This window comes from Schistocerca serialis, chromosome 10 (assembly GCF_023864345.2).
Source record: "Schistocerca serialis cubense isolate TAMUIC-IGC-003099 chromosome 10, iqSchSeri2.2, whole genome shotgun sequence".
In the NCBI taxonomy this organism is placed as follows: domain Eukaryota; kingdom Metazoa; phylum Arthropoda; class Insecta; order Orthoptera; family Acrididae; genus Schistocerca; species Schistocerca serialis.
The window spans coordinates 179854287-179867966 of record NC_064647.1 but is presented as its reverse complement, the minus strand read 5'-3'; the positions used below and the strand labels follow the sequence as shown (position 1 = coordinate 179867966).

The following is a 13680-nucleotide window of genomic DNA, read 5'->3' as shown; positions in this document are numbered from 1 at the left end:
AAAAACTCTGAGGTTCGCCGATGACATTGTAATTCTGTCAGAGACAGCAAAGGACTTGGAGGAGCAGTTGAACGGAATGGACAGTGTCTTGAATGGAGGATATAAGATGAACATCAACAAAAGCAAAACGAGGATAATGGAATGTAGTCGAATTCAGTCGGGTGATGCTGAGGGAATTAGATTAGGAAATGAGACACTTAAAGTATAAAGGAGTTTTGCTATTTGAGGAGCAAAATAACTGATGATGGTCGAAGTAGAGAGGATATAAAATGTAGACTGGCAATGGCAAGGAAAGCGTTTCTTTGTTGACATCGAGTATAGATTTAAGTGTCAGGAAGTCATTTCTGAAAGTATTTGTATGGAGTGTAGCCATGTATGGAAGTGAAACATGGACGATAAATAGTTTGGACAAGAAGAGAATAGAAGCTTTTGAAATGTGGTGCTACAGAAGAATGCTGAAGATTAGATGGGTAGATCACATAACTAATGAGGAAGTATTGAATAGGATTGGGGAGAAGTTTGTGGCACAACTTGACCAGAAGAAGGGATCGGTTGGTAGGACATGTTCTGAGGCATCAAGGGATCACCAATTTAGTATTGGAGGGCAGCGGGAAGGGTAAAAATCATAGAGAGAGTCCAAGAGATGAATACACTAAGCAGATTCAGAAGGATGTAGGTCGCAGTAGGTACTGGGAGATGAAAAAGCTTGCACAGGATAGAGTAGCATGGAGAGCTGCATCAAACCAGTCTCAGGACTGAAGACCACAACAACAACAACAACTTGTGAATCTAAAGAACACCAATTACACTGTTATGCTTGATATTAAACAAAATTTAGCTTTACAGCTGGTTTTTAACCTTTCGGAACAAAATCCCTCCGTACGAACTTAGTGACCTTCCCCTACCTATGTCCTTCTGTCCTGCCAAGGATGGGAACTTACAGTTCCACGATGTAGCAACAGTTATGCGAGTGTCTGTTGACAGTAATGGAATTTTCCCTCCTGGAGCTAAGTACTAGTTAGCAATTCTGTCTCTGTAATGTTGTATTTATTACACAACAACTTCCCATTAGACTTAGTGTTTGGCAGAGGTTTCACAAAACCAGTTTGAGACTATTTCTCGCTCATTCCACTCTCTAACAGCACGTGGTGAAGAACTAAATCTTTCCGAGCACACTCCAATTCTCATATTTTATGACGATGATTTCTACCTATGTAGGTGGTGGTTGATAAAATATTTTCATATTCAGAGAACAAAATTCTCTTGAAATTCTGTGAAAGATCTCACTGCAATGAAAAAGCCTTCATTTTAATGACTGCAACAGTGACACTTTCTCCCCATCTCACGATAATATGAAATGAGCTGCTCTTCTCTGAACTTTTTCGACATCCTCCTTCGGAAGGATCCTGTATCGCACAACAGTACTAAAGAAGAAGACTGACAAATGTAGTGTAGGCAGTCCCTTTAGTAGAGATGTCGAATCTTCTAAGGGTTCAGGCAATAAAATAGTTTTCAGTTCGCTATCTCTGTGACATTTTCTATGTCAATCTTCCAATTTAAGTTTGTAATTGTAATCCTGAAATGGAACCTAGTATAGCTTCAGTATTCCATTTCTTGTGTATAATCTCCAACTATCTGATATTTTACATCACCAGCTTTATTTGATAAGATTTGTTTTGGTTGTGTTTTCTTGGTGTTCACTGGGGTAGACTTGCAAGTCAGTTCCATCCAGCCATCACCTTGTGCACGGATGGGTGCTGAAAGTGAGTGTTAATTGTCTTTGAGCTACTTGAATGACCTGAACAACTCAACTTTAAACTTGCTGTAGTCACACCTTCTTTTACAGTAACAAAATCTCATATAACAGACAGTTTACATATTGACATATCGTTTTATACATATGTAACTCGTGCAAAAATCAAGACAAGAAGTAAACTATATGTTGCATAAGCGAATCTGAAAGTAATTTGTCATGGCATCCACTGCAGCCATGATCTTTCCTCTTTTTCTCCTCATTTTCTAAACGCCTTCAAAGACTGCCGCCAAGCAGCAAGTGGCCCTATACAGCAGGTCAGATGCTCAGTTGCCGCTTCGCATTACAGAAGTGATGGGTTCGAGCTGTTCTACCGTCTGAACATATTGTAATAATATCTCCCACAGTTAGATGTCCCAACATCCACTCATTACTAAACGTAACAAACCGCTTTTGTCATCACATAAACTCTCATATATATGGCATATGCCATAAATACTCCCTTTGTCAGAAAAGTTCCAGGATAAGTTTTTTTTATTTCTGAGTTTGAATACTCAAAAGGAACAAAGATAGTTTTTATGTCACCTGTATGTGTGCATCCTTGAAATGACCTTGGCCATGTTTCTGCACAAACTCACTAGGATACAGGGCTCTGACTGGCAACATACTGTTTGGGTTCTTGGCGTATTAGTTACAGTGACACAATGGATGCTGATTGTGACCAAAGAGCGAATATTAAGCTCTGCATTAAGCTCGGGAGAAACCCCTAGTGAAACGTGGACAGTGATTAAGCAAGCTATGCAGGTGAGGCACTTTCAAGAAGTTGTGCTTTAGAGTGGCGCGAAAGGTTTTGTCGAGGCAGAGATTCAGAGTGAGATAATACCACATTGGTCACCCATCAACAGTGCATACTGATGTAAATGTGGAGCGTGTAAGACAGTTATTGCAAGGAAACCGTTACTTTTAAATTCGTTATGTAACTGTGTGTGTTCTATATCAGAACAACTTAATTTGAATCGTGGTGCGTGTCGTAAGATTTTACACGAAGATTTCGGGAAATGGAAACTTAATGCAAAACTCATCCCTCACACACTAACAGATGAACAAAAAGAGGAAAGGCAAAGAATTTCTGCTGAACTACCAGGCAAAGCCAGATGTGATCCCACATTTCTGTCAAAGACTATTGTTGGGGATGAAAAGTTGGTGCTACCAGTATGGCCCTTACATGAAGCATCAAAGTGCTGAACGGCAGAGTCCTGGATCACCAGCCTCGAAAAAGTCAAATGACAACCTTCGAGAATAAAGGCAATGTTAATCACATTCTGTGATAGTAAAGGATTAGTTCACCACGAGTATGTTTCTCCAGGTCAAACACCGAACTAAAGCTATTTGATGTTGCTGCCCTGATTCGTGACATGCTCGCGACTGGTTCTTACTGCATGGCAATGCAAGACCCCCTACTGCTTTATCTGTTACTGTATATCTAGCCAGACATTCTGCTGTTGCCATCCCACATCTGCCACATTCGCCCAACCTCTAGCCTTGCAATTTTTTCTTGTTTCCTTGAGTGAAGAGGCTCCTAACAGGAAAGCTTCATCAAGATAACATAAGCATGCAATGGTCTATGACAAATGAGCTTACAAGCATCACAGTTGAAAATTTCTCAGCTTGCTTCCAAGTCCTTCAGAAATGTTGGCAACTGGGCATATATAGCCAAGGTGACTACTTCATAGGAGCTGGGATCATTTCTTAGTAAGTGCAATTTCCTATTATTGAAAAAATCTGTATCTTTTCTGACAAACGGATATGCCATCCTAAAATGTCGTATCACACTATAATCCCTAGGTTTTTAGTGAAATTGACAACCTCTGAAGTCATGTTATGTATCGAGTAACCAAAATTTAAACATGTTGTTTCAGCATTTGTGTGAGGGACCTATTCGTTATGGACAGCTGCCACTTTTCATACCATGCAGATATCTTGTGTAAATCATTTTGCAATTGATTTTAATTTGATGACATTACTTGATGGTAAATGATAGCACATTATTAAACAATCTAAGAGGACTGCTCAGATTGTCTTCTAAATCATTTATGTACATTAAGAGCAGCATGGGACCCATAACACTTCCTTGGGGAACCCCAGATATCGCTCCTGTTTGACACAACAGGTTCCCGTCATTACTACGAACTGTGACCTTTCTGACAGGAACTTATAAATACAGTCACACAACTATGACAGTACTTCATAACCGTGCGATTTGCTTAGTAGCCGGTTGTGAGGAACACTGTCAAAAGCATCCTGGAAATTTAGAAATATAAAACCAGCTTGAGATCCCTTGTTCATAGCACTCATTACTTCATACAAATAAAGGTCCTACTGCGTTTCACAAGAATGATAATGAGTGAAATGCTGGTGGCAGCACTTTTGGGGACAAAAGAGAGAGTTGTCAGGTACCAATCTGTGCCACGTCAGTGCCAAGTGGCCAAGAGAACTGTGTGTGCCGCACAAACGATGAGTCAGGATACTTGGTCAAAATGTTTATAACATGATTCAGTGTCAACAGGTGTCACTTATACTGTTACACAGGGACTTGAACCTCATTTTTGTATGGTGGCTTCATGAGTTTTAACACTTCAACCGATGTCGCCACCACTTATATATTAAAACTGATTTTGCACTGTGCATAAACTGTTGTTTTAGCCTGGCAACTTATGTTTCCTGTTGTGGTTTGCTAGTTGTGGTCACCTGTAAATGTTTCACCTGTGCAGTATTATACACTGTGGAAAATAGCTGATGGAGATTGGCAGACTTGACGCAAGTCTTTGTGCAAATGTCTAGACTGCTAGCTTCCTACCTTTGGTGCATCTGTCTGTGCCTGAAGACCTGCCATTTGACGTACACTACTTTTTAAAGACCAATTCCAGTCTTCTCAAAGCCTTACAGTCTCCAGCCACACCTATCCTCATCATTCACTTTCATTTTTTTAATGTATTATATGTGCCTTCTGTTAGATCATCATCACAATCTTAGTTCTCTTTCTCAGAACTTGTCAGAAAATTTCACTATTCCAGCCACCATTCTCTCAATTGTCCACATATCCTGCTACCTCCACTTTGCTGCCATTACAGCAATACTTTAGCTCGTTTCCTTACCCATTTGTTTGTTGCACTGCTTCACCTCTCGTGGTAATTCTCATCGAGCACATATCTATTACTCACAGAGCACCTCTCAGTTTTCGAATCATTTCTGTAGTGTTTCACTTCTGTATGATGAAACTGGTAATACACACTGAATGTAAATATCTGATATTCTTTTTGATAACCCTTTCCTTCACTAAAGCTTTCCCTTCCACTCCTGATCTTCTGTTCATTTCTTTTAATGTCAATCCAGTCACATTCAGCTGCCCCAAATACAAAAACTCATGAACTGGTTACACAATGACATTATTCACCCAAACAATTTTCTTTACAACATGCTGATTACACATCATTGTAGTCCTATCTTAGCTGATCTTCAGTTCTGTTTTTAAGTGTCTCCTGTTATGCTGTTCCATCAGTTTCCGAAGTTTCATCTGAGAGAAGCAAATGGTACGAGGTTTTCAGCAAAGTGAAGTAGGGTTCAGATATGCATTCCTCCTCCTCTTTTTTCAGTTGATAGATCTGCAGACTTCCTCAAGGGATGCTGAGAACAGATTTGGTAACGCGGAATCTACTTCTCTGGCTCCTCTTTCAAATCTGAATCTCTCATAGTCCTGCTGAGGTTAAAGGAAGCAGTAGGATAGATGCACATATTCTTCAGCTTACTGAAGTGGGCCTCGTTTCTCAAAGGCTGTTGGCGCAGATTTTGTTGAAACTGACAGGTGGACATTATGGATGACCTCTTCAGTTTTGTTAGTACCTTACAGGTTTTGAAAGTTATTGTCCAGACACCTATATCCTACAGCACTACGGTCTGACAACTGTCCAATTCAATCATATGCTGGTAGATGTTTCTCCTTCTTGCAAGTGCATAGCACAATCTTCTCAGAAACAACTAATATTTAAACTTCCTGCCATGTTGAAACTGTGTGCTGGACTGGGACTCAAACTTGGGACCTCTGCCTTTCATGGGCAAGCACTCTACCGACTGAATTCCTGAGCACGTCTCACAACCTGTCCTCACAGCTTTACTTCTGCCAGCAGTACCTCGTCTCCTACCTTCCAAATTTTACAAAAGTTCTCCTGTGAAACCTGTGGAACTAGCACTCCTGGGAGAAAGGAAAATGTGGAGACATGGCTTAGCCACAGAGAGGCAGATGTTTTCAGAATGAAATTTTCATTCTGTAGTCGGCAGAGCACTTGCATGTGAAGGGCGAAGGTCCCAAGTTCGAGTCTCAGTCCGGCACACAGTTTTAATCTGCAAGCAAGTTTCATATCGGCGCACACTTAACTGCAGAGTGAAAATTTCATTCTGGAAACATCCCTCAGGTTGTCGCTAAGCCATATGTCCGCAATATCCTTCCTTCCAAGAGAGCTAGTCTCACAAGTTTCACAGGAGAACTTCTGTAAAAGTTTGGAAGGTAGGAGACAAGGTACTGGTGTAAATAAAGTGGTGAGGATGGGTCGTGAGTTGTGCTTGGGAAGTTCAATCAGTAGAACACTTGCCCTCAAAAGGCAAAGGTCTCAAGTTTGAGTCTCGGTCTAGCACACAGTTTTTATCTGCCAGGAAGTTTCATATCCCACTTAACTGCAGAGTGAAAATTTAATTCTGGAAACTGATATTTAAATCTGATTTCTGAATCAGAAATCCACTGTGCAATATTGGTTTACGTACAGAATACATGATTCCTATCTACTTTATTGCAAAATACTAATCACTTGTATATATAAGTATATACTGCACTTTGTGCCAGATTGACATCTGTGGCACGTCACATTCAGGGTACTGCAATTTTAATGGCTGGCAGTGTACAACTTCCAGTGCTCATGCAAGACTCTGTGATTCATTGGTATAAGTTAACTGAAGGTTTACAAATGAGTGTGGAGGACCCCTTTACCGACGTGATTCTCGATGTTACTTACACTTTGTACATATTTTTAGGAACAGGGTGCTCTCTTCTTTCGGCGTAGACCATTTCCTGCAAGTTTGAAATCATTAGCAATATTGTACTCTGACTATCTTGAAGTGCATGTTGAAATGGTGAAGAACTGTACTCTACATCATAACAGTGTGATCGTACGCTTCCTTTTCATATGAAAGAAGTGCGACATTCCACTACTCTGTCACTGCTACGAAGGCATTCATCCTGAAAATGTACTGTACCAGCTTTTTAACCTGATTACGAGTATTTGCAATATGTCAGGTTCCCAATGTCTGCTCTGTACTTAAGGAAATCTGACACAGAGGAGGTGACTCATATCTACTTATTTCTGTCTGAACCATTAATATTTTCTGTCCAATGGTGTGCAAAGTCAATGATTATTCGTGAGTACCTCAGGTTTCAGAAGACAATTGTGTGAAAACTACAAGACGTACAGAAAAATGACACTTGTCAGTGGATACCAGCATCTCTCCAAGGGTTAATTTGTGATTCCATTTTTCTTTGCAGAGAAAACTGTGACTTGTGTCACAAACAAAGGTATGCTGCAGCAATAGCTAATGCCACAGTTACAGAAAGATAGCGGAGACCTCATTTTGCAAAAAGATGCTGCTCGACCAACTTTCTTTCAGGAGTTCCGTGATTGCCTCAATGACATATTACCCCAGTGACAGATTGGACTAACTTCTTTTTGTGACACTTCTCTTCTTCAGTGACCTCCATAGTTACCAATGTGATTTCTTCTTATGGAGTTACATCAGTGATCATGTGTTACTCCTTCACTGCTACTTGAAATGGTTACAACAAAAGATAATTAATGCAGTCACTGAATTTCAGTAAATTATGATGTTTGAGCTTAGTGACTGTAACATAAACCATCACAAAGCGTTCCATTAGACTTCACAAGATCAATCAACGTGGTCTACCAATAGACAGAGACACCATGGTAGTGTCAGTTCTACTGTGATAGTTAATTCTCACACTGTTTAATGACAGTCTCTCATGTACTATTTGCTCTAGATCCCCCACGACAAATGCCTCTGTGACTGAAGTCACCTAAATATATGTGCAGGTTAAGTCTGTAAGCCTCTGAAGCACTACAAAGCAATTAAACAGAGAGTGCCATGGTGGCTGAAGTGTAACACGTGTTAAGTTCGGCTCGCGAAATTTAGTTGAATTCGAAGGTGTTCTCGCAGGTAGTGTTGTCTAGTACAAGTGGAAATTGTGTAAACGACAGTCTTCTGTGCAGTAGTGCTATTTTTTTTTCTGTGCTCCGCCAATATCTCCGAGAAAATGGTAAACAGAAGAGTCAACAGCAGGCGTCCAGCAGCGGGGAAGCAACAGGTGCGGCGGGCTCGCTCTTGGCGGAAAGTGTGGCCGCGGCTCCCGGTATAGCGGAGCTGGTCCGCTCTGAGGTAAACGCTGCGCTTCGCGATAAAAACAATCTCGATCTGATAGCAGGCACTATATCAGATACTGTAACGGCAGCAGTATTGGCCAAAATGCGTGAAACTGTTGAGGCCAATACTGCCGAAATTACAGCACTAAAAAAGTCTGTGTCTGAATACGAGAAAAAGGCACGAGAGTTGGAAGTGAAACTATCTGCCGCAACAGACGAGCTAGAACAGTACCAAAGCCGAAATAGTCTACGACTGTTTGGAGTAGCAGAAAATAAAGAAGAAGAAACAGACAACCTGCTTATACAGGTTGCGCTTGAAAAATTAGGCGTTGAAGTGACTAAGGCAGACAATGACAGGAGCCATCGGGTGGGACGAAAACTACCAGGTGCTACCACACCTTGTCCAATAATAATTAAATTTGTCTCATACCGAAAAAGGGCAGAGATCTTTACCCAGAAGAAGAAGTTAGCAAGGACAGGGCTTTCAATAAGGGAAGATCTGACACACGAACGGCTAAAGATTTTAAACAGTGCCATATCCCATTTCAGTCTTCAGAATGTGTGGACTTAGGATGGCAGAGTAATCATTAAGACAGCAGCTGGAAAGAAGACAGTCACAAACATGACAGAACTGAATAGTATTAAGTGAAGCTACTCGAGCCAAAAGTGCAAACTTAACACCATCTGCAAATTGTAACAGCCCTATACTCAGATATAGTCTTGCAATTGTATTAACTTTTTAATTATGCCCATATTTGTACCTTCAACTAATTGTTTTTGTAACTGTATTAACTTTTTAATATTTTTTGTATCTGTAGCTGTAACCATTACTTAATTTTAGTTAATGCTAATACTTTTTTCATTTTCTCAATTTATTCTCTTCCATTCTGTAATAGTTCAATTGCAATTATTAGTCTCTCCTTTAGTTCATTAATCACCCATCTCTTCGGTTTAAATTGTTCATAACAAAAATCACTATCAGTATCACTTTAGCAAATTTCAATCCAAGTGTGGCTTCCTACGATAATCACTACCAGTATCACTTTAGTAAATTTCAATTTAATTCTAGCTTCCTACAATAATCTATTAATTATTAAGCTTACTTCTCTCTGCTGGCAGCATCAGCCTCTTAAATCACTCCCCTTTCCTATATTTCCACCCTAAGCTGTTTCAAATACGCTAATTACATTTCTCCTCTTACGACATAGGATACACAGTGACACACAGCCGTCACTATTTTGGTCATATTCTCCTTGCACCGAATACCACTAATCCATTTTCTATACTCCTTCAACATCAGGAAATCTCTTGCAGTCGCCTTTCTTTTGGCACTCGCGGAGTCACAAACAGGGCGCGCAAAATCTCAGACACCCCTGTGTTATGTCACTTGGCAGAAGCAGCGGCCAGTGCCCCTCGCGGCAGGTAGTGCCTAACAAAGGGACAAACCAGTCTGCCACCCTACTCCAGGCTGCTCAGTGGAATGCGTCAGAGCTTTTAGCAGCTCACTGCAACATCCAGTTTTTACCTGCACATTACGAAGAACTTAGCCTCCTCTTCAACCAACTAAACTACCACGTAATCCACTTATCCGAAATGTGGTTAAAACCACACATATTCTCTGCATCTATTCATCTCCCAGGGTACACATTTCTTAGGGCAGACAGATCAAAAAAGCGAGGTGGCGGGGTCGGCGCGTATATAAGAACAGATCTCAAAGCGAAAGTCTTATGTACGTCAAATCCTGCTGAAGAAAAAGAGTTTGAATTCATGTTCATTGAAGTAAATATACAAAGTCGGAAGTTCTTGACTGGCGTTGTGTACAAGCCGCCAAAAATAAGCTCAACGAGTTCCTTCCCTCCAGTCGGAATTACATTCACTTCAGTGTCAATACGAACATGTCATTGTAATGGGTGACTTGAACATAGACCTGCTAAGAGACACTTCCTCTGCAATAAATCTACAAAGACTGTTTAGTTGCAATAGCATGAACATTCTTCCATTACAACCTACACACCATACGGTGCACAGTCATACTCTTATAGACGTAATCGCAACGAAACAGACTGACAAAGTGAGAGATGTTGGTCAAACATCGGCCCCTGGCCTCTCAGCACATGATGTAATTTTACTGGCCTACTCTGTGCAGCCCCCAAGGATCAAATCGCGTTACATAACTTGTAGGAGCATGAAACGTATTGACCTTGATGCTCTAACAACCGATTGCACAGAAATGTCATGGCATCAAATAATCAGAGAACCTACAATCAACGGCAAAATTAATGAACTTGGTGATAAACTCACTGCCCTCTATGACAAACATGCACCTGTACGCACAATCCGTGTAAGAAAAACTCCTGCTCCATGGCTGACAGCTGAATTACGTCAAATGATGATTAATAGGGATGCTGCCCACAGGCATTTCAAGGCAGATCCGAAACCCGAGCGTTTTGAAGAATATAGAAAGCTATGGAACAGAGTGAAACAAAGCATTCGCAATGCTAAAATCATGCACGCTCGCTCCCTTGTATGCAGCGATCTGACGCCCACGACTCTATGGAAGAATCTCCGTAGCTTGGGGGTCGGAAAGGCAAAATCAGAAACTACTTTTCATGTGTCAGCTAACGAATTAAATGAATTCTTCTCTGCACCTCTGAATACCCACACGGCTGATAATTACCGTCCACAAGAATCCCCAAACAGGATAACTAACAACGATACCTTCCATCTAAAACTTGTAACAACAAATAAGGCAAGAAAAGCAATAATGAGAATCTCTTCTGATGCAATAGGCAACGACAGTAACGGTATAACCATGATTAAGAATGTTGCCAATATCTTAGTACCTGTCTTAACTGACATATTTAATTTTTCCCTCGTGAACGGAATATACCCCACTGCATGGAAAAGAAGCATAATTCGACCCATCCCAAAGATCGAAAACCCGCAACTGCCTAGTGATTACCGACCAAGTAGCATACTGCCTGCTGTTTCCAAAGCACTTGAATATATTATTCATGACCAAATCACTGAACACTTGCATGAATTCAGCCCATATGACAAATTTCAATCCGGTTTCCGTAAACATCACACCACAAGCACTGCTCTAATTAAAGTAACTGATGACCTGAAATATGCCATTGACAATCGAAAGGCAACAATATTAACACTACTGGACTTCAGCAAAGCTTTTGACACTGGTAACTTTGACATATTGCTCAGAAAAATGCAACAGCTTAATTTCTCAGATTGTGCAATGAGATGGTTTGAAAGCTACTTAAAAGACAGACAGCAATGTGTTGTCTGCGTAAATGAAAAATCTTCCTGGAAACATGTTTCCTCGGGAGTGCCACAAGGATCAGTCTTAGGACCACTTTTGTTTTCTTTATATGTCAATGATATTTCGTCGGTTCTGTCCTCCTGTAAATATCATTTCTATGCCGACGACCTCCAGCTCTACCTAAGCGTCAGACCTGAAGATGTAAACACTGCAATCGCTCAGATGAATGACGATCTGTCTTCAGTAGTGACATGGGCGAAAAACCTGGGGCTTAAAGTAAATGCAAAAACGACGCAAGTAATCTTAATAGCCCATCAGAAATTAATAAGTTCAGATTTCTGAGAACGGCTACCTTCTATTCTGCTCGCTGGTACTCCAATACCATATCAGAAAACAGTTAAGAACTTGGGTGTAACTTTGGATGAGCATCTCAACTGGGCGGAGAATACAGTCGCAGTGTGCCATAAGACGTCTGCTTGTCTCTATGCTCTCAAAAAGTTTCGGAACATATTTCCGCAGGACTTGAAATGCCAGCTCGTGCAAGCACTCGTTCTACCGAACTTCCACTATTGTGATGTAATTCAACAAGGCACAAGTAGAGAAAACAAAAGACGGCTAGAACTAACCATGAATGCCTGTGTGTGTTACACCTGCAACATTAGCCGATATGATCATGTTAGTGCTTCATACTCGGAGCTAGGGTGGCTGCGGACAGACAAATTGCGTGACTACCACACTCTATGTCTACTTCACCGACTCCTCGTCGCGCAAGCACCCCAGTACCTTGCTTCAGAGATTAAAAACCTGTCATGCCATCATAATCGAAACACGAGGTCACTCTTATTTGGTATCCTAACTGTGCCCACTCACAAAACAAAAACTTTTGCAAACTCCTTCTCAGTTGCTGTTGTCCGCCTCTGGAACAAACTGCCCCTTACCTTGCACAAAATTCAATTTCCTGCTGCTTTTAAGAAGAAGTTGAAGCATTTCCTACTATCATCCTCATAACGTTCTCCACAAAATTAATGTACAAGGCCAATCCTCTTATCTGTCAAATAGCAAAGCTAGTGTCTCCTATCTTGCTCCTGAGATGCCTTCCTCTTCATCTATCTCTATTAGCCACGCAATCTTCTTTTCCTTTATATTTCCTTAATTATGTTTCATCATGTCTCTCTATTCTTCTCCTCCCTTCACCATGAGTCTCCCTCATACTCCCTGCTGCCAGCACTTCTATCTAAAATCTGTCTCTTCAATAATGTCTAAATTAACAGTACTTACGATCTACGAATATAAACTCTATATGTATGTATTTTTCCAGGTGTGCCTTTCTAATTGTTTATTTCACTTTTTGCACTAGATGTAGTTTACCATGCCTACTAAAACATATGAATGTAAAATAAGTAGAATGCCTGGTTAGATGTAAGAGAGGGCCTGACGGCCCTAATCTTGCCAGGTTAAATAAATAAATAAATAAATATTGTTCACACTACACTCCGAATGAACATAGTAAGGTGGCAGCATAAATCAAGTATCTGTAATTTATGTTACAGTAAGAAGCCATTCTGAAGGACTTGCATTCACAGAAAATGACATCTCAGAGTTACAAATTAACCGTTCTTTCTGGCAGCTGATAAATTTCCAAAACAATAATTTTTAGACATAGTAGCTAGGAATTGAAACAACTAACAAAAACTGATCTTGAAACAGTCCAAAATGAAATATTTCTTGTATACAATAGACTAATATATACTATAAAGTGTTACTTTGATCAATGTTACCAACCCTCTCACCTCACCATGGGCATGTTTGTTCGAAACTGGTTATTTAAGCAAAACCAGTCACCAAGCCAAACTAAAGAGAGACTTGGACTGATTTAAGGTCAGTTATTAAATTTACAAATAACTAATAAAATTACACTCCAGATACTAACCTCCACAAATTTGTCGGAGATGTACGGCACTTTAAGGTCTTGCCTGCAAAGTGTTTTCAATGCCAAACTACACATGTTCACAAAGAACGTTATGCGGTTATTTTCCATACGAAACTGTAAGAGAAGTTCAAAGTACAGTCATGAGAACAGTTACAAACACAACAGTATGAAACTGTACCGCAAATTTTACAAAGAATCTTTTAGCAAGCGGTGGCAGACACACACGTACAAAACACATCAG

At 40.4% G+C, this 13680-nt stretch overlaps 1 protein-coding gene across 4 annotated transcripts in view; it reads right to left on the bottom strand.

Moving 5' to 3' along the window:
* Positions 1-13680, bottom strand: part of LOC126424774 (nuclear RNA export factor 1-like) — a 223084-nt gene that overhangs the window by 75554 nt on the left and 133850 nt on the right. For all 4 annotated transcript variants that reach the window (XM_050087533.1, XM_050087535.1, XM_050087532.1 and 1 more), the window contains one exon: positions 13440-13553. In XM_050087533.1, the coding sequence (XP_049943490.1) occupies positions 13440-13553 (114 nt within the window). The remainder of the gene's footprint in view (positions 1-13439; positions 13554-13680) is intronic.